The sequence below is a fragment of the Rana temporaria genome, chromosome 9 (genome assembly GCF_905171775.1).
Source record: "Rana temporaria chromosome 9, aRanTem1.1, whole genome shotgun sequence".
Lineage (NCBI taxonomy): Eukaryota > Metazoa > Chordata > Amphibia > Anura > Ranidae > Rana > Rana temporaria.
In genome coordinates, this window is record NC_053497.1 from 60,872,927 (window position 1) to 60,893,180 (window position 20,254).

At 42.2% G+C, this 20,254-nt stretch overlaps 1 protein-coding gene across 4 annotated transcripts in view; it reads right to left on the reverse strand.

The window, feature by feature from the left end:
• Positions 1–212: 212 nt before the first annotated feature.
• The window catches only part of LPAR4 (lysophosphatidic acid receptor 4), a 50,685-nt gene continuing 30,643 nt past the window's right edge, over positions 213–20,254 (reverse strand). For 2 of the 4 annotated variants that reach the window (XM_040323655.1, XM_040323654.1), the window contains exons 2-3: positions 13,441–13,540; positions 213–2,408 (exon numbers count right to left, since the gene is read on the reverse strand). In XM_040323655.1, the coding sequence (XP_040179589.1) occupies positions 1,212–2,315 (1,104 nt within the window). In that variant the 5' untranslated portion in view covers positions 2,316–2,408; positions 13,441–13,540 and the 3' untranslated portion in view covers positions 213–1,211. The remainder of the gene's footprint in view (positions 2,409–13,440; positions 13,541–20,254) is intronic. The other 2 variants (XM_040323657.1, XM_040323656.1) reach the window with 1 other exon arrangement.

Sequence of the window (20,254 nt, forward strand, 5' to 3'; positions counted from 1 at the left end):
AGGACGTGGCCCAGAAGTTGACCGACAGCATGCCGGCAAAAATTGCAGGAGGTCTTGAAACAGAGTGGTCAACACTGCAACTATTGACTCTGCATAAACTTAATGTAATTGTCAATAAAAGCATATGACACTTATGAAATGCTTGTAATTGTACTTCAATATACCATAGTAAGAAAAAAAACAAAAAAAAACACACACACTGAATCTGCAGACTTTGTGAAAATGTATATTTGCGTCATTCTCAAAACTTTTGCCCACGGCTACACTAGTGGTCCCAATTTCAGATAGCATACACTTTGTTCTATATATGATCCTCTACCTGAGGCATGGGACCAAAAATCATGTTCGTAGTTCCTTGGTTGAGAAGAGTCAGAAACTTATAGCATCTCTCTCATGTGACCAGAACTCCTCAGAGTTCACCACTGGAAAGTGGATGTCCACAGATACATTTTTGAACTCTATTAAAAAACAAACAGACAGGAGTTAGTTGTTGAGAAAAAGTCCTTCCATTAAAGAGCTGAGTGCCACCAAAACTTACATGCTCACGTGCCATGTTGGGCAATCTGCAATACAACCACTGTGCAAGCTTAGCTGTGCACTAGGGCCAATTTGTATGTAAACCAGAAATGTTCCACAAAGTAGATCAATAATTCCTCCAATGATGACACCCAAAGGTGAGCGGTTAAGATTTTGATCACTCCTTATTGCTCAATTAAAAAAATAAATAAAATAGACTTCTACTTTATAAGTAAAGGTCTGCAAATATAAGTATCTTCTGCATTGAAAAACCTGACATGAGAACAAAATGCCATAGATTTGCTAAAATAAAAGCATATTTTCTTGCCCGTCCTTTCCAATTTAGAGAATCAAATAAATAAATCAAAATACCCAGAACATAGTATATGACCATTTTTTTCACATTCAAAATGCCAAACAGTATAACAATGTCAGGGGAACACATACATCTACAATACTTTTCGTTGAATATTTACACACAAACAAAACCCCAAAAAAACATTAACACATCTTTTTGTGAACAAACCACACTTGAAGCTTTTTACAGTATACAGGGTATTTTCTAATTAAATTAAAACTATCTTTATACACATTTATACCATCTATAATACTGACCATGAAGCTCAAAAGCTGTCTTTATAAATTAAAGTTCCAGTCACTAGAGACTTTTGTATTTTATACTAAAGCACAGATTTCTAGTCCTTAAAGTTTGATTCTGGAATGAGCGCTCCTCCATTGTTAATGTTCATCTGTTCAGTTAGATCCTCTTGCATTGCTGGAAAAGCAATCTTTGCCGAAGAATCTACCTTAAACAGGGTATCCATTTTTATGAGAGGGTTCATGTTAAATGATTTTTGAAAGGATTTGGAAGTGAAGTAGTAGATAAAGGGGTCAAAACAACAGTTTGTTGTTGCAATGCAAAGGGTTATAGGGTACATTGTCCTGGCAAATCTCTCAACTGAACAGTTTGCTATTGCCTGTGACCGAACCAAAGCATAAAGAAAAAGGATGGAATTATATGGGACAAAACACACAACAAAAATGGCAATATGGACAACAATCATCTTCAGAACTTTTTCTTTGTTGGTTCCAATCTGGCACAAAGTCGCAGGCTTTCTTAATGTCCTCAGAACTAGCGAGGAGCAAGTCAGGTTCAGCAGTAAGGGAATAAGAAACCCAACCACCTCTATAAAAATGGTAATCTTCGACAAATAGGTCTTCCATATGTTTTTGGAGAAGCCTTCAAAACATGTGGTGCTTTTTGTGGACTTATTGGTGGTGGAGAAAAGCGAAGCAGAGATGCCTCCACTGAGGACTAGAATCCAAACGCCTGCACATACTATAGCAGAATTCCTTCGTGTTCTAATGGTTCGAGACCGGAATGGGTAGACAATGGCCAAGAACCGATCTACGCTGATAAAAGTCAGGAAAAGCATGCTTCCGTAAATGTTGGTCAAAAATGCTGTGCCTGATATCTTACATAAAGTGTCCCCAAAGGGCCAGTGGCGGTTAAAGTTATAAAATATTTTAAAAGGAAGGGTGAATACAAACAGTAGGTCAGACACAGCAAGATTGGTCATGTAAATAGCAGTTTCATTTTGCATCTTCATTTTGAAGCAAAAGACGAAAAGGGAAGCGCAGTTTGTAATTAACCCCAAGATAAATACCACACTGTAAACGGATCCATAGAGGTTGTATTTAAAGGAGTCATCAATGGAGCAGTTACTATTGTAATAGCTGTAATTTTCCATCCCAGGTCTGGAAGGTTCCACTAAATCCTGTATGGGTTTTGACAGCATCCATAGAAAACTTTAGGAGCGATAATGCCGATTCTTTCCTTTGTGCTGAAGTCCGTTGTTAGTATCTTCATTTCCATTGTGCATGTCATTATCCTAAACAGAAACAAACCAAAACTGACAATTAGGTACGGTATTTTCTGACAGTCAACAATTCAATACTAATGAGAACACATTGTTACCAAACTAAAAGTATTAAGCAAGGAAATGGCTTAACCTTAATTGTGCAAAATGTGATTTTGGAAAGCAGGATGCTAAATTTAATGGGCAATTAAAGACACACAGGCAGAAATTTCAAATATATAAAGACATCAAGTACACTACTAAACAATTGTATGCTTTATGCAAGATTTCCCGAAGGCCTAATGATATTTTCCATGGTCAGAGAAAAAAAAAAAAAAAAAAAAAAAAACACATTGGTAACTAAGTGCAGGTTGTCCTAAAATATGGCCTCTTTGAAAAGTAGTGCGTTTATAGCTGCAGACAAAGAAAGCCAGTTACCCCAGAGGAGAATTAGCCTCAGAGCTGCTAATGGCAATATGAAAATGTTTTTTTTTTCTTATTAAATAAGGTGACACAAAGTGAGAATTCACTCTGATTAGTTTAGATGACTCGGGAGATTTACTAAAACCGGAGCACTCAGAATCTGGTGCAGCTCTACATGGTAGCCAATCAGCTCCTAACTTCAGCTTGTTCAATTAGTTTTGGCAATAAAATCTGGAAGCCGATTGGTTACTATGCAGAAGCGAGCCTGATTTTGCACGCTCCAGTGTTAGTGAATAAACCTCACTGTGTTAGGTGTACTAAGCCACTTGAGGCTACCCTTAAATCTACAAATCTCTACATTTAGGGCCCATTGATACCACTGCGGTACATTATTGCATGTGTGTTAACATGTGACGCGCTGTGCATTAATGCATGTTGAAGTAAAGAAACCCACCTAAAAAAAAAAAGAATTACATTTATATTTAATTTTTTTAACTACAAAAAGGTGCATTTATTTATTTTCACACTATAGCCGGCGCAATGCCAGGATCCTGCAGGTTCTCAGTCAGGTGTCTGGCCATATGGGCAGACAGTTACTGAACTGCTGGTAGAATGAATGAACTACGAGAATGCTCATCAGCACCCCTGCAGTTCATTGAGAACTAAAAGACTCTGCTGCAGCAGCTGACAGTACTTGTAGTTCATTCACTCACTGTGAATGAACGGTGCAACTGTGTGGCTGGCTGCAGGATGTTGGTGTATAGGAGCATGTTACATGTTACACCCATGTTTACTAAAGGTGAACTTATTCTTTAAAGGAACATTAAAAGGCAGATTTTTTTTTTTAAATAACAAACATGTTATACTTACCTCCACTGTGCAGCTCGTTATGCACAGAGTGTCCCCGAATCCGGTCTTCTGGGGTCCCTCGGCGGCTGTTTTGGCTCCTCCTCGCAAAAGCTTTCCACCTTCATGCAAGCGAGCTCGCATGGTGGAAAGCTTTTGCGAGCGCGCTCCCGTGATGCAGCGGCGGGCATAGCCGCCGACTATCACTCGGCCCCACCCCCCCCGGCACGCCAGCCATTGGCTGCGCTGCTATCAATCCGTCCAGCCTAGCCAATCAACGGCCAGGCTGGAAACCGAAGAGGATCACGTGGACGCGCGCAGGACTTTCGAGGGGTCAGGTAAGTAAAACGGGGGTTTGGGGGGGGGGGCAGGTACCGTCGGATGTTTTTTCACCTTAATGCATAGGATGCATTAAGGTGAAAAAACATTTACCTTTACAGCCCCTTTAAGGCAGACATTTCATTTAAATAGGCTGCCTAACCCAACAGAACCATCCAACAAAGCCACATAAAGCATTACCAACAGCGCAGCATAACACATTAGTGCGTCACTCTTTGCGCAGTGTTGCTCTCGCAAACACAAATTTGCATTGCAGCACATTGTGCGCATTACAGCACTGCAATACTGTGAATAGGTAAAAATCGATAGTTCTAAAAAAAAAATAATGCATTGCAACAACTAAAATTGTGCAGTTAATGAAAATACAATATACACTTGCTTTACATTTTTCACCATATCGCTCAGTTGCCAATGACTAGGTATACACGTGTCCAACTATAACCCAGTATGACCAGATGGGTGATATAAATAAAATGACAGAAAGCCACAGCAAAATATAATAATAGGGGAACTACGTTTTTGTGGTAAAGTGTGATATCAGTAGGGCGTTTAACATGAAAACCTGAAGGCATTTCAGGATAGAAGAACATGAGCTTTGGCACAGCTTTAAAAGATCTTAGCAATTAAAAAGACACAAGAGGCTCTATTCGCTGGAATTACCATATGGGCTGGCTCAGTGTCCTTATATAATTGAAAGTTGTCCATCAACATACAACAAAACAGTATAATTTATGGCCAGAAGGGTTCATTTCCCAGACATGCACTTAAGTTGAAACTTTGTGCCAAGTATGGTATGGTAATCCAACATTCATTTTTAACTTTTGTCTAGGGCTACTTAAATTGAACTGGTGTACTCATCTCACCTTCTAAAATGGCACCAAAGTTTACAGAGCAGATGGCTCCTCCAGGTTCCTGATCACATTATTAGATGATCTTGAGAGCATCTCAGAAACCCCAAATTCCCAGCACTCTAATATGTAAATATAGACAAAAATTTCCATGATTTACTTCTAGTCCATCACCTCCCATTCCCAGCATCTTATCAGCGACCACCAAATGTGAATCAATAGGAAGCAGAAGTGGGTGGAAGGAAGCTAGGCAAAGTGAAGTTATGAAATATGGGACCAATATTTGCATACAGTATTACAGCACTAAAAGGTGGTCTGAACATGTTCCAAACATGTCAATAGGTACCCAGACTGCTCTATTAACCTGAAGACAAAATAGCGGAGACTTTGGGGCAGATCCACGTAGCGCGGCACATTCTTCCGTCCGGCGTAGCGCATCTCTGATACGCTACGCCGCCGTAACTTACAGGTTTTTTTTGTATCCTGAAAGAATTTCCGCCGTAACTTACGGCGGCGTAGTGTAACTTAGGCGACGTAAGGGCGCGCAATTCAAATGTATGTGATGGGGGCGTGTTTTATGTTAATACGTCTTGACCTGACGTAAATGACTTTTTTTTTAACTGCGCATGCGCCGTCCGTGGGGGTATCCCAGTGCGCATGCTCGAAATTAACCCGCAACAAGCCAATGCTTACGACGTTGACGTCATTCTACGCAAAGCCCGATTCGCGAACGACTTGCGCAAACGACGTAACATTTTCAAAATTCGATGCGGGAACGACGGCCATACGTAACATAGGATACGCCTCATATAGCAGGGGTAACTATACGCCGAAAAAAGCCTTATGGAAACAACGTAAATAAATGCGCCGGCCAGACGTACGTTCGTGGATCGCCGTATCTAGCTAATTTGCATACTCAACGCGGAATTCGACGGAAACGCCACCTAGCGGCACTGTAAATATGCATCTGCGATCCAACGGCGTACTAAGACGTACGCCAGTCGGATCGAGCCCAGATTCAGTCATATCTTGTTTTGTGGATACAAAACAAAGATACGACAGGGCATTTTAAAAATTACGCGGCGTATCCATAGATACGCTGGCGTAATTCGTTTGTGGATCTAAAAAGGTTTACTTTTGTCAGTGCATTCTTCATTCACTCATTGTGCAACAGCAGACCAAAAAAATTTAAGATTGGTCACCAGTCAGCAAACACAGCTACAGTCCAAGAAATAATAATTCTGTGTTACAGCCTGATACATGCCCATACCCAAGTCATCCATTCGTACATATAAGCTTAAAAGGGGTTGTAAAGGTAATTTTTTTCCCCCCAAATACCTTCCTTTACCTTAGTGCAGTCCTCCTTCACCTACCTCATGCTTCCATTTTGCTTTTAAATGTCCTTATTTCTTCTGAGAAATCCTCATTTCCTGTTCTTCTGTCTGTAAATCCACACAGTAATGCAAGGCTTTCTCCCTGGTGTGGAGTGTCGTGCTCGCCCCCTCCCTTGGACTACAGGAGAGTCAGGACGCTCTCTATGTTGCAGATAGAGAAAGGAGCTGTGTGTTAGTGGATGTCCTGACTCTCCTTTAGTCCAAAGGAGGGGGCGAGCACGACACTCCACACCAGGGAGAGAGCCTTGCATTACTGTGTGGAGTTACAGACAGAAGAACAGGAAGTGAGGATTTCTCAGAAGAAATAAGGACATTTAAAAGCAAAATCGAAGGATGAGGTAAGTGAAGGAGGATTGCACTAAGGTAAAGAAAGCCATTTAGGGGAAAAAAAATTGTACCTTTACAACCCCTTTAAAACAGGATCTTCATAATAGAACATTTAATAGCTGAAGCATACATGCCAAACCCTCCATTACACTTGCCACTTAAGTACCGTATTTATCGGCGTATACCGCGCACTTTTTTGCCCTGAAAATCAGGGCAAAATCGTGGGTGCGCAATATACGACGGTACCCGCTTTCCCACGCTGAGTTTGAATACTGCGACGGCATATACCGAGTGCAGTACATTCGTGTATAATCGGGCAGGCTCGGCTCCTCTCGCGCTCACGTCCTGGACGTACAGGAGGTGAGCGCGAGAGTAGCCGAGCCTGCCTGACTATACACGATAGTACTGCGCTCGGTATATGCCGGTGCAGTATTCAAACTCGCGCGGGGATCGAGCGAGGAGGACGCCGGACCCGACGAAGAGGACACCCGAACCTGCAGATGGACCAGACGAGGCCGCCGCGCAAGACACCAAAACTAAGTACTAAAATGTTTTTTTACAGGAATGTCGGGTCCACTTTATAACCCGATAAATACGGTATCTCTATCTTTTCGAAGGGATACATTTGAAATCTTTCAACCTGATCCAAACTCACACCTAAACTTATGCAATTATTATTTAATTCATAAGAAAAGCTGTTGTGTGATTATACAGTTATTTTATGCTATTATCCCCCCCCCCCCCCCCCCCCCAAGTGTTTTTTTACAACCTGGTTTATGAGGGCTGTGTCAAGGGGTGAGGTCAAAGTGAAGTTTTGTCATACATCTTTAATCTACATTAGGATAATTTTAATCTACATTAAGATAATTTTATGTGGTCAACTGACCCTAGCAGAATTTTTCTTTATGCCGATGCTCATACTGTACTTGTACTCTGCAAATATTTGCAGATCAAGTCAAACAAAGGGAATATATGAGGGAAAAAACAAACCATCCAACAGAGTTAAAAGAATAAGAATAGAATATTCCTTTCTCTGACACCATTTATGTGGCACTAGTTCTTCCACTGAGGTCAATGACTGGCATTATTCCAACCACTGAAGCCAACCACGTGACACAATTCCTTCTGCTCACCCCAACGATTGGCCATTATTCCTCCCACCAATACCAATGATGGGGCATTATAACAACCTGCCACAGATAGTAGGTTATTTTTTACTCCCGTTGATGAACCCAAGGCATTATTTTATTTTTTTTAGTCAAAAAAGAACCACCAAGACGGGGGCAAAATAAACGTACACCGACCACTGATGTCACAGTATTTTCTACTCCCATTGGCCATAGCTGGGGGTCCTGTAGAACCTGAAAGACCATAAAACTGGTCCTTTGTTTAAACCTGCACTAAACAATCATTTATTTTGTCCATATCAGAGTAAACCATCATTACACTAATCTTAAAAGGGTACTGTTTGTATGGGAAAAGGGAAATCAAACTTTTCCAATAAAATTAGGTCTTTCAGCTTGGTGCAGAAAAATACAGCTAGCATGACTAGGTGAAAATTATCTTATGCCTGTTAATACCTTGAGAGACCATTATCAATAACCTGTCCATTTTAACTATGCTATGGTGAACTTGTTTTCCCCAACAAGTGGACAGTCAGCACAAAACCAGTTTGCACCACATCCAGTCTTCTGTATGGGCAATGAAGGAGCAGCTCCATTCTGATGTTACCACTATGCAATTTCAATCTATTAACAATGCTGTAGAGCCGAATGGTTCACAATGACGCACCTACCTCCCACAGTTTGAATTCCACTGTGCAGTGGATTACAGAAAGCCAATAGAAACATGGATCTGGGCACTCACATACTTTCTGTATCCAAACATAAATGTAATGTTTTTAAAAGGAATTGCTATCTGGATTAAATAATGGTTTTGCACATTTGTAAGAGGTTCAGTGGTAAATGTGTGTTCAATATGAAGCAATTCTGTGTCTAAAAAGTAAAAGGAGTCCCGACACCCGACTCTGCTGCTGCCATGCGCAACCTTTTATTGATGCCCTTTGTTTTCATCAGAACTGTAAGTGTTTTTAACCGTTAATACATTTTCATTAATATTACGGTATCACACTATGCGACCTCGTTTTCTTTCATGTACCTTGGATACGGTCTGATCCCTTGGGAGTTACCATCAAGACGTTGTCACTCCCCCTGCTCTGGTTTATAGTGATGCTTTCAAGCCATCGTTTCCTTTATGTATCCAGATGCGATTGATGTGGTTCCACCAACTTACATACAGTCTATATTGACCCTTTAAGCGTATGCTTATTAGGGTTCAATACTTCTGGTAAGCCTCCCTTCTCGGTGGTGGTTACTCTTTCACACAATTATCCATTTCCATTTCACCGTGGTGTTTACAATCGTCCATCATTGGAGATCATTTACTGGCGGTGCACCTTTCCAGTGACTCACTGTTTTTTGATTATATATGGACTTTTTATTTGTTCACATTGTTGTACGATTCACTTTGGTATAATATTTTTCATTATCATAATTTTCTAGCGCCACTTAATTGTTTTTGTATAATACCATAAAATAAACCACATGCACAGTGGTAATGGCCATTAAGAACTTGGACTACGAGCCTTCGTAACCGAAACCATGTTTTTTAAATCATTATCAAATGTACGTTATATTTTGTCAACCTACAATTCAATGTAAACTGCATATTAAATAGGCAGCGGCTCCAGGGTTATACATTTACAGATTAAAATTGCTTATAAAACTGAATTAAGCCATTAACTACCAACATTTCCGATACTCCATCTATAAGGGGGGCCTTCAGACAATTATGTAGCTGTTTACATTAGAGCCTTTAGGTCATAATGTAGCTGAACATTTGCTAGGCTAGCAACAAATGCTAAACATAAAGTAGACATAGGCTCTATCCATAAAAATTGCATCTATCTACTGTATATGATGGATTATAGGAAGCCAGCTGTTTACGGGTATCATTTTTACATTTAAACCAGAAGTTCAAACATGAAGGTTGATTAAAAATCCCACGAGACAAGATATTTCACTTAACATTCCAATAGGATTAAAATGTCAGAGTTGCCTATAGCTTTTATTGGATTACACTCCTTGTAAAAATCTGATTTGTCAACAAGGAAGGGCAAAAGGACAAAAATTAAACAGAACATAGTATTGAGCTCCATTATCTGTCGATTGCTTATAAACTCCATGGAATCATGGAAAAATGCAACTCCATCAAACACAGATTTTTGCATTGACCTGCATGACTGTTGGAGCTTGGCTTTTCAGATGAATTACATTTATCACTGGGCTAAATGATACATTTATAGAGACTTTCCAAAGAGGGAAGACAACACATGCCAGTCACAAAAAAAAAAAAAAAAAAAAGAGAAGATGTGCTGTTCCCCATGGCAGGTCATGTATGCCAGCTGGAAAAACTGTCTTCAGTCAGATCCACCAGCTCATATTGATTGGCTGTCTTTCCAACGACAAAGGGATTTAGCTTGTTCTTGGGCAGGAAAACCTAGGTCACAATGGGCCTAGATAAAATGAAGAGTGAGATATGGCATTTAGCTGCATTTGAAAATATAGTTAAAATGTATGGGAACCCATCCAATGTGAAGAAACCCTGAAAGCAAGAATAGGCACTCTGGAAGCCAAATTAGTGGCACACTGCAGTTCCTTCCATGCATGCGTTTAATGAATGTCAGGTAAAGCTCTACTTTTTACCACTCATTACTGCAATGCAATAATGTAAATGTTACTTATCAATGGAAAAACCTGAGCCTGGGTGGAAATTAACTTCACGTCAAAAGACTCCCTTCAGAGGCCCCCCCCTATCAATACCAGAGCCCTACCCTTTGGCTCCAGCATAGCGGCAGAGGACGGCGGGTGAGGTGGTCTGATGGAGCCAGACTTTCATCATCTCCTGAATTCTGGGGGTTGACCTGCATGCCACCTGTCCTGGATCAGCGTCATGCATTGTCATGGTACAGGAGGCCGGTCCGCCAGCACCAAACAGTGCACTGCCCAAGAGAGTCATTGGTTGTTATATTGCTTGAGACCAGCCCTCCCACACTAAGGCAACTCATGATGCTGAACCAGGACAAATGGCTCACAGCATCCCAGGGGAACCCAAACGAACCCTGGTTGAGACAAACTGTTCTAAGCACTTGGTGATTTTGACCATTGGATTGTCACACAGTCAAGGAAAAAAGCCAGTTTGGACAATTATCTAAATGTCTTTGGGTATCTTTATTCCCAGTAAAATAATCTTTATTAGCTGCCCATTCAATTAGGGAGAACAGTATAGGCACCATGACAATTGTCTTCCAATCCTCACCTGCCCAAAAAGGTGTCTACGTGGGAACAAGGAGAGGTCCCAGCACTCTCCCAACCCATATTGTATTAAATGGACCCAATACATTTCTCCATTTTACAGTCTGCACACATTGAGGGCCTATCCCTGCATGCCTGTGCACACAATCACACCGGCCAGTTCTGGGGAAAAGACATGTAAAAGCTATCTTTTTTTTTGGACTGTAGGAAGGAAGAAATCAAACTGTATGAAGGAAAAATAAAGTAGGCAGCAGGGTCCTTGGTAGGTATTGAATCAGAACCCAGATGGTACACCATTTTTATAGATAAAACATATTTTTATCACACACAAACATATGGCTCTAATGCAAGAGGTTCTATATTTTGAAGATCAGATTTTGGGTCCTGTGTTTTAATTCCTTTGTGTCTATCCCTGCTTCCCCAGGAAGACAAAAAGCGACAAGGATGAAAGGCTGATGGATTATGTGTCAACTGAAAATTAAACCAGCTGTGTCTCTAGTGTACTGGTTTGTCTTTATTATTCCGTTACTCTCTCGGGTGACGAGGGTCTAAATTGCTTTTTAATAAGTAATGTTTTTCGCCTCCCAACAGGACCTATATTCCAGTTTTTATTTTAATATTTACTACTAACAAAGTTTATTACAAAAAAAAAAAAATTACATTCAAGTCTGGACTTATGGGAATGATGTATAGTAGCTATGGGGAACAAGATTTTGGGGCTACCAAGCTTTCCCTTGTTTGATCATCCTTTTATACAGTTTTTACTTTATGGTAAGACTACAAGGAGGAAACAAGCAATCAGTATTTCTGCAAACAAAGTTACACTTTGTTATGCCCCGTACACACGATCGGAAATTCTGACAGCAAATGTAAGCTTTTGAACCGAAATTCCGACCGTGTGTATGCTCCATCGGACTTTTGCTGTCGGAATTTCCGCCAACAAAAGATTGAGAGCAGGGTCTCAAATTTTCCGATGGAAAAAATTCCTATCGGAAAATCCGATCATCTGTAGCAATTCAGATCTGCAAAATTCTGACGCATGCTCGGAAACAATTCAGCGCATGCTCAGAAGCATTGAACTTCATTTTTTCAGCTCGTCGTAGTGTTGTACGTCACTGCATTCTTGACGGACGAAAGTTTAGAGAACTTTTGCGTGACCGTGTGTATGCAAGCCAAGCTTGAGCAGAATTCCGTCGGAAAAAACATCCAAGGTTTTTCGGACGGAAAATCCGATCGTGTGTGCGCGAAATTAGACTTGCTATGTACTTGTACTCTCTTTAGATATTTATTTTGAGCAAAGAATACAAGAACAAATACAGGAGGAAAAAAGTTGAAGGAAGTTATACTTGATATAAAGGTGTATGGACCTGCACAGCTAGTTCTTTTATACTCCTGTAACATTTGCTTCTTGTCATAAAAATTGTATTTACATAAAAAACCCTAAGGCTGACCCAACATCTGTGTGTTGCGGTAACTCGCAGCCACCAATCCAATTCAAACATGCCTGTGATTGAATTTATATTCTGTTACAAGGGTAGAAAAAAAAAAAAATTATACAATTCATGGTTTAGGAAGCACCGTCCAATAAACATGCGAACAGAGGGCCAGATTCACAGAAGAGATACGAGAGAAACACCGTCGTATCTCTCAGAGTATCTATGCGACTGATTCATAGAATCAGTTCCGCATAGATAGCCCTTAGATCCGACAGGTGTAATTGTCTTACACCGTCGGATCTTAGGATGCAGTACCTCGGCCGCCGCTGGGTTGAGTTTGCGTCGTATTCCAGCGTCGGGTATGCAAATGAGGTTTTACGGCGATCCACGACGGTTTTTCACGTTCGTTACGTCGTTGCTTGTCTAGTTTCCCGTCGCAAAGTTAGTCGTCGTTTTACCTGCCCTAACTTTACACAGCCCATGTTAAAGTATGGCCGTCGTTCCCGCGTCGAATTTTAATTTTTTTTTTCTTGCCTAAGACGTCCAGGAATACGAAAGTACGCTACGCACGTCGCCGTTCGAAAAAATGACGTCACTTCGCGCAAAGCATGGCAGGAATTTCAAAACGGAGCATGCACAGTAGGTCCGGCGCGGGAGCACGCCTAATTTCAATGGCACACGCCCCTTTGAATTACACGGGCTTACGCCGGAGGCCGCCGACGTAAGTTTTCACGCAAGTGCTTGGTGAATCAGGCACTTGCGATGAAAACCTGCGGCGGTGTAACGTATATACGATACGCTACGCCGCCGCGATTCTACGTGAATCTGGCCCAGAGAGTGTACTCTGTAGCTACAGTGGATTACAAAAACTAATTTTCCATAGTTGCCGTGTTGGCTAAATAGCATTAAAAATTAAACTGGTTTTTCACTTTCTACCTGGAACTTTTTGGAAATACCACCGTGGCCAAGTAATGTTTTCAAAGTGCATGCGCAGCCATCCAGATTCTTCCTCTACCATCTGTATCCCCAGCACTCATTCCATGCAAATATATACAGATACTCTTCGTTTAACGACTTACCTGTTCAACGACTGCTCGGACTTACGACCAGCTCTCCCCACCTTACGACGCGATGTACATCATTGTGTTGTAGAGTACAAAATAGATTTCATGTTCTTTCCTATTGCAAATTGAGAACAACTTTATTGAGCTGAAGTTTTGTGTTTAGACTTTTTTCACAATACACTACAGCAGTTAAGAATGCTTAAAATATTGATTTCTTGGGACTCCTCTTTCAACAACCAACTCGTTAAACGATCTGATCTTTTGAACAGAAACTGGTCGTTAAGTGAGGAGTGCCTGTACTTTGTGTGACGCGCATCATGCCCCATTAGCACCAGTCCATCGAACTGCCTGTGACACGACCCCTAATGGGAATGAGGGTGCATGGGCTTTCATAAAGCCCAAAGATCAAGTGCAATGGACTCTTTTGGAGGTTGCACAATTCTGCCACTCATACTTGTATATTATAATAGTGGACATTTTGCAGAACAATACATTTAGCACACACTAGGGGAGATTTACCAATACTGGTTCACACATAATCTGTGCATAGTAACCAAACAGCTTCTAACTTAAAACATCAGCTTGTTCAATAAAGCTTTGACACTCACATCGGTGGTCAAATCGGAGCCTATTGCCGGTAATATAACCATCCCAATTGGTGGGACGCTGACTTTGCGGTGCAGCACTTATTTCCAAAAGTAGATCCTGCACTACTTTTGGCGTCGGAGGCAGATTTCAATAGACATCTGTGCATGAACCCACACAGATGTCTTTCAAGTCGCTCCCCAAAGTTGGACTCAAATGCGGCTTTGAAATTGTGCGAGTTCAGATGAACTTGCAAGATTTTAAAGCCATGTTTTGTGTGAACGAGCGCTATAACCAAGAAGCTGATCGATATGCATGGCTGCTCCAGATTCTGTGTGCACTAGCTTTAGTAAATTTCACCCACTATGTGGGGGCTAGTCAATTATAAAAACAAATTAAAACATCAGCAGCTACAAATACTGTAGCTGCCGACTTTTAATATACAAACACTTACCAGCCCAGGGATCCAACGCTGTCATTACCCCAGCCGGTTCTTAGCCAATCTTCGCGGCTCTACCATTACCATCAAGCTTGTGGAAAGTCGGCTCCGAGATCATGGGGTTCAACAGCGGACTTCCCATGGCTCATGTGCAAGATGCACTGCACTCTCGCAATGGTCCCGCAGTCTCCTGCAATGTGTAACATGCCCCAGGAGGTTGAGGGGGCTAGAGGCAAAACTTTCGCCCTGCTCGTCTAGGTGAGCAGAATAGGAGTGGGCAACTGTCAGAAATAGGTACCCATTCCCAGAAAAAAAAGTTCACAATGAGAGAGGGAATAGGGAGAAGGATGAGTACAACTTCCCTTTTCAGCTGAAGTTCTGCTTTAAATGGGACATGGTTAAATTTTAGTCCCAAAATGCTCCCCGGTTACTGAGTCACAAGTGAAGTCTCACAGACACACAAACCTCAGCACATATGGTAATAAAAAAAAAAAAAGGAAAATTCTTACACTACCTATGCTTTTTTGCACCCACACAACTCTCACCAAGCTAGCACTTTATCTAAACTTTCTTTAACCCCTTGCCACTGGCCCTTTAAGGGGTTAGTTTTTTATCTTACTTTAGGCTAGTGCATTGTTGGTTCACTTACCTTTTCCTTCGATTTCCCTTCTAAATGTTTTTTTTCCTTTGTCTGAATTTCTCACTTAGTGTTTCTCCTCAGTAAGCTTGCCCCCATCATCCGAGCCATTCTGGCTGGGGGTTAGTCAGCCAGAAAAGCTTTACTGAGGAGGATCAGGATGTGAGAAATTCAGACAAAGAAAAAAAACATTTAGAAGGGAAATAAAAGGAAAAGGTTAGTGAACCAACAATGCACTAGCTTAAAGGAACCCATTTCGAAAAAAAAAAAACAACCCCTTTAACACTGGAGGGAGCTAGAAGTGGGCTTCTCAAGCATGCGATTACTTTGATTGGCTTTCACAGTGATCACACGGTCAAGAGCCCATCCCTGACTGCCGCTCTGAAAAAGTGACTGGGAGACATCAATGACTGCTCAGTCACTGGGAGCACTGAGTGAGTGAGCCTTTCCTGGCTGACAATAAAAACACAGAAACTATGCAGACACGGTCTGGCTGAAGATTACTCCATGTTACATTGCTGACATCTTGCCATTGCTGGGTGGTGGAAATGGTGTTCCTGCACCTGGCAGCAGAATATATCCTGGGATGCTGGGATTCTGCACAATCTAGGCCAGTTGGGTATAAGGCTGCATTCACACCTAGGCGACAAAACGCCTGAAGCGCGATGCTACAATACGCTGGAGGGGAGAAATAACATGATTCTCTATGGAGATGATTCACATCTCCACGCCGAACGCCGAAACACCGAACGCCTGAAGCTCAAACAAGTCCCGGACCCTTTTTTGTCACGGCATATCGGGCGGCTTCGGCGTTCTCCATACCAGACAATGACCTATACAAAACCACGGTTGAAAACGCCGCGTTTTGTCGCGGCAAACCGCGGTAAAAAACGCTGCCATTTGTCGCGGCAAATCACGGTAAAAAAGGCCGCAAATCGCCTACGTGTGAATGCAGCCTAAAATCTGGGATAGCTGGTGGTATGCAGCTATAAAATAAAGAGACCCAGAGGTGCCTGCGACACACAAACTCTCAACATGTCTGGGTTGTGTCAGAGCGTGTCACCAAATCCTGCCCCCACATTCCTACTGGCCCATCACATTGATTGACTGCCTTCACTTGTTGGAAAAAAAGAGGTGGGCAAGCTCTGACTCCTTCAGGATGTGCCAAAGTTTTGTCTGTTGGAATGTTTGGCTGTCACTGGAGGGTTTGGGAGGCTGCTGGCACCTCTTGGTGCCAGTACTTTGTAATGGAAACAACCAATTTTTTTTATTTATTTTTTTATGATAGGATACAGCCTGTTATCAATCTTGAACCAATCTTAAATCAGTTTAAATACACCCTTTTATTATTGGACTTGAAATGTTGCCATAAAGAAAAGGTGTAGGCCAGAACATCATTTATGTAGATGTCTTACAGCAAACAGGCTGTGAAAACATGGTACATTGCAATACAAGAAAAAACAATAAAATAACAAACTCTCTGTGATGTTTCCAAATGTATGACTTCACAAATGCTGATTCAATGGTCTTTTGCCATCGATATCCTGGAGGACTTTAAGGCATTTCCTGGCCTAGTGTACACTGCCGTGAAGGATCTGTTTTGGATTCAGTTAATTATCTTCACAGTGATGTCTTGACCAGATCTTTGGCCTGGGGGGAAGGGGGGCACATGTTCCCTTCAGTACAGATAATGTCAGCCAGCCCACCATCATGCATGCATGCAAAACACTCAAGACAATCGGCCAGCCATATGTTCTGCACACTCGCCTGACTTATAGCACATGGATATCTGTTTTGTTGTACTTTAGTCAGTACATTGGAATTTTACTGTAAAACCAGAGTATTAAACACTAGCGTGTTCCCACTTTCACAATGTACAATGGAATGTCTAATGCTGCGTACACACGATAATTTTTTGGCATGAAAAAAACATTTTTCAAAAACGCAATTTAAAATGATCGTGTGTGGGCTTCACATAATTTTTCAGGTTCTGAAAAACGAAAAAAAAAAAAAAAAATTCGAACATGCTGCATTTTTTAACGTCGTTTTAAACAATGTTTTTCGTGTGTGGGCTTAAACGACGTAAAAAACCTGCGCATGCTCAGAAGCAAGTTATGAGACGGGAGCGCTTGTTCTGGTAAAACTACCGTTCATAATGAAGCACATTCATCACGCTTGAACAGAAAAAAAAAGGAAAATCGTCTTTTACTAACAAGGAATCAGCTAAAGCAGCCCAAAGGCAAATGGAACTTCCCCTTTATAGTGCCGTTGTACGTGTTGTACGTCACCGCGCTTTGCTAGATCATTTTTTTAAAACGATGGTGTGTGGGCAACATCGTTTTAATGATGAAGTTGGGAAAACGTCGTTTTTCGACATGCTGAAAATGAAGTTTTTTTTTCTATGCTGAAAAATGATCGTGTGTACGCGGCATAATTCTTCCCATACTCTAGGCATGTAGATTAGTGGCCGGGCGCATTGATTAGGGGGGCCCCTGCACCCATTATGGACTGACAAAATAGCCCTATCTGTCCCACTCCATGTGCATACATAATTTCTTTCCCAACAAGCAATGCTGCTGCCTTGACCCCCAAGAGCCTGTCCATGCAATGGAGGTGTTGGGAAATATAGTTTTGAGGGAGGTGCCTATGTCGATAGACAATGGCCTCCCAGCAGCTGAGCCCGCTAAAAGTTTACAAGCCTGGTGATGTGACAGGGAGTAACAAAAGCAGTCGCTGTCAGTAATAAAAGCTCAAGGTAAAGTGACAGTGTCTTCTAAATGCCAAAACACCCTTCAGCACCCCAGGGAAATTTTTTCTCGCCCATCCATGCTCCTTCACGCCCATCCCTCTTAATTATTCGTTAAGTGGGGCTTCCAGGATATGTGACCTCCCCCATCTTACATGGTCTAGCCTGTGTGGGTAATCACAAGGTTTGAACTGTCAGTTGGGAAGGGGCAGTGACATAATTTACCAAAAAGGAAAAGTACACATGGGCCAAATTTCGGGCGGTATCAGCCAGTTTAATAGAGACTGGCCAACATTCAGCCTGTGTGTACTGCAGCCAGTCTGACAGAAGCTGACCATTTGGCTGGCTTCTGTCAAAGGGGCATGACCGAAACAGGTCTGCCGACAGACTCCCGTCAGAGCGCAATAGAACAGCAGGGAAGATCGCTGTACTAACACCAATTTTTTTCCCGTTCAGCCTGCTCGTGTGTATAAGGTTACAGCTTTGACACCAACACTGCATCACTGGACCTATGCAGCGGGAAAGAGGTGAAGAAGCACGGATTACCGAGTATATTTTGCTTGACAAGGGTGGGGTGTTATTTTGCATTGGAATGGGAAACATTACAGTATCGCTTTAGAAATCTGGAATACCTGGATTGATTTCTTTGGCTTAAAGTGACATGAAACCCTCAGTTTTTTAAACAGTTTTAGCAGCCGATTTAATATCTCATGGAGTATACAGCTTCTTTATCTTTTAATCCTTGCCTGATGCCATGACTGCTGCCCCAGGATTCTTGTTTCAGGATGGCTCCTTTCTCTTGCAGAATCCTATGGAGCCACTCATGTATGCAGGGACTAGGGTTGTGTTGACCAAACCAATATAAAACAGTGTTGTAGCCTAGGATGGCAAGACATGCATCTGCTCCTTCTTTCTCCCTCACCATTCTTACCTTCTAATGCGACTGCACTGACCACTGTTAATTTTTTTTGTGCAAACTTTGCATGGATTTTTTTTACAGCTGATTAACTCCTTTTGAAACGTACTAGATTTGGGCATTATTGACAGCCAAAAACAGTTGATAACAGCCTATGTGTGCATGGACACATAGGATAACATGATGGAAAGTTTGACGGTAGAAAATAAAGTCTGAAGCCAAAAACAGCAGCTGTAAAAACGCAAGTTGTAAAAGGCAAGTGCTGGAGTAAGAATGTTAACAGTTTACTGGGGATGTTTTTTCTCAGTGTGTTAGGCTTCATGTACATGAGACATTTTTACAACCTCTCTTCAATGATTTAACTTGACAGATATTAACCAATGTTTAACCACTTCAATACCAGGCACTTACACCCCTTCCTGCCCAGGACGATTTTCAGCTTTCAGCGCTGTCACACTTTGAATAACAATTGCGCGATCATGCAACACTGTACCCAAACAAGTAGAGCTTTCTTTTGGTGGCATTTGATCACCTCTGCAATTTTTTTTTTTTGCTAAACAAACTATAAAAAGACCACATTTTTGGAAACTTTTTTTGTTTTCCCGTTCACTGACTGGCACTGATGAGTTAGCACTGATACAGTGGCACTGATAAGGAGGCACTGATCTGTAAAATTTATGGGCACTGATATGTAGCATTGATGGGCACCAATAGGCGGCACTGATGAGGTACTGACAGGTGTTACTGCTGGGCAGTGATTAGCAATGTGGTGGGCAATTGCAGAGTTTACTATTGGGCCACTGCACTGGTTGGCAGGTGATTATCAGCACAGCCCCCTCAAAGTACAAATGTGCTGATTATCAGCACAGACCCCCCCCGACAGGGAGAGCCGCCCAACGTCTCTCCCTGCCAGCGCAAACCAAGGAATGATGTTTACCAATGACCTGTCCTTAATTTTCCCCTAACGGGGAAGTTCCTTCAATGACTGCGCAGGCGCAAACTTGCCGACGGAAATCTCTGAACCTAGCCCGGCATCCAGGCTCATTCTTTAACATCCCCGTGGATTGGAGGATGTTAAAAAAAAAAAGAGCCAGGAGGCCAAGCGAGCGGAAAGCGAGCCGTCCAAGCGCAGCGAGGACGTGAGGCCGACTGGCCACTTACCTCGAAATCCACGTCGCCCTGGATGCCGGCCGCGGTTCAGAGATTTCCGTCAGCAAGTTTGCGCCTGCGCAGTCCTTGAAGGAACTTTTCCGATAGCTGGAACCATCTCAGCACTTCCACGATAGCTGGAACCAGCACGGCAGATCACCGGCACTTCCTGGTTCACGCGATGATCAGCTGTGATTGGTCACAGCTGATCACGTGGTAAGACGCCTCTGACAGAGGGGTGTCAGACGTTCGCCGCGAGCCGGCATGTTATCCTGCTAGACGTCATATGACTTCCAGTCAGGCTAACATGACCACTTCCCGGACGTCAATAAGCTATCGACTGGCGGGAAGTGGTTA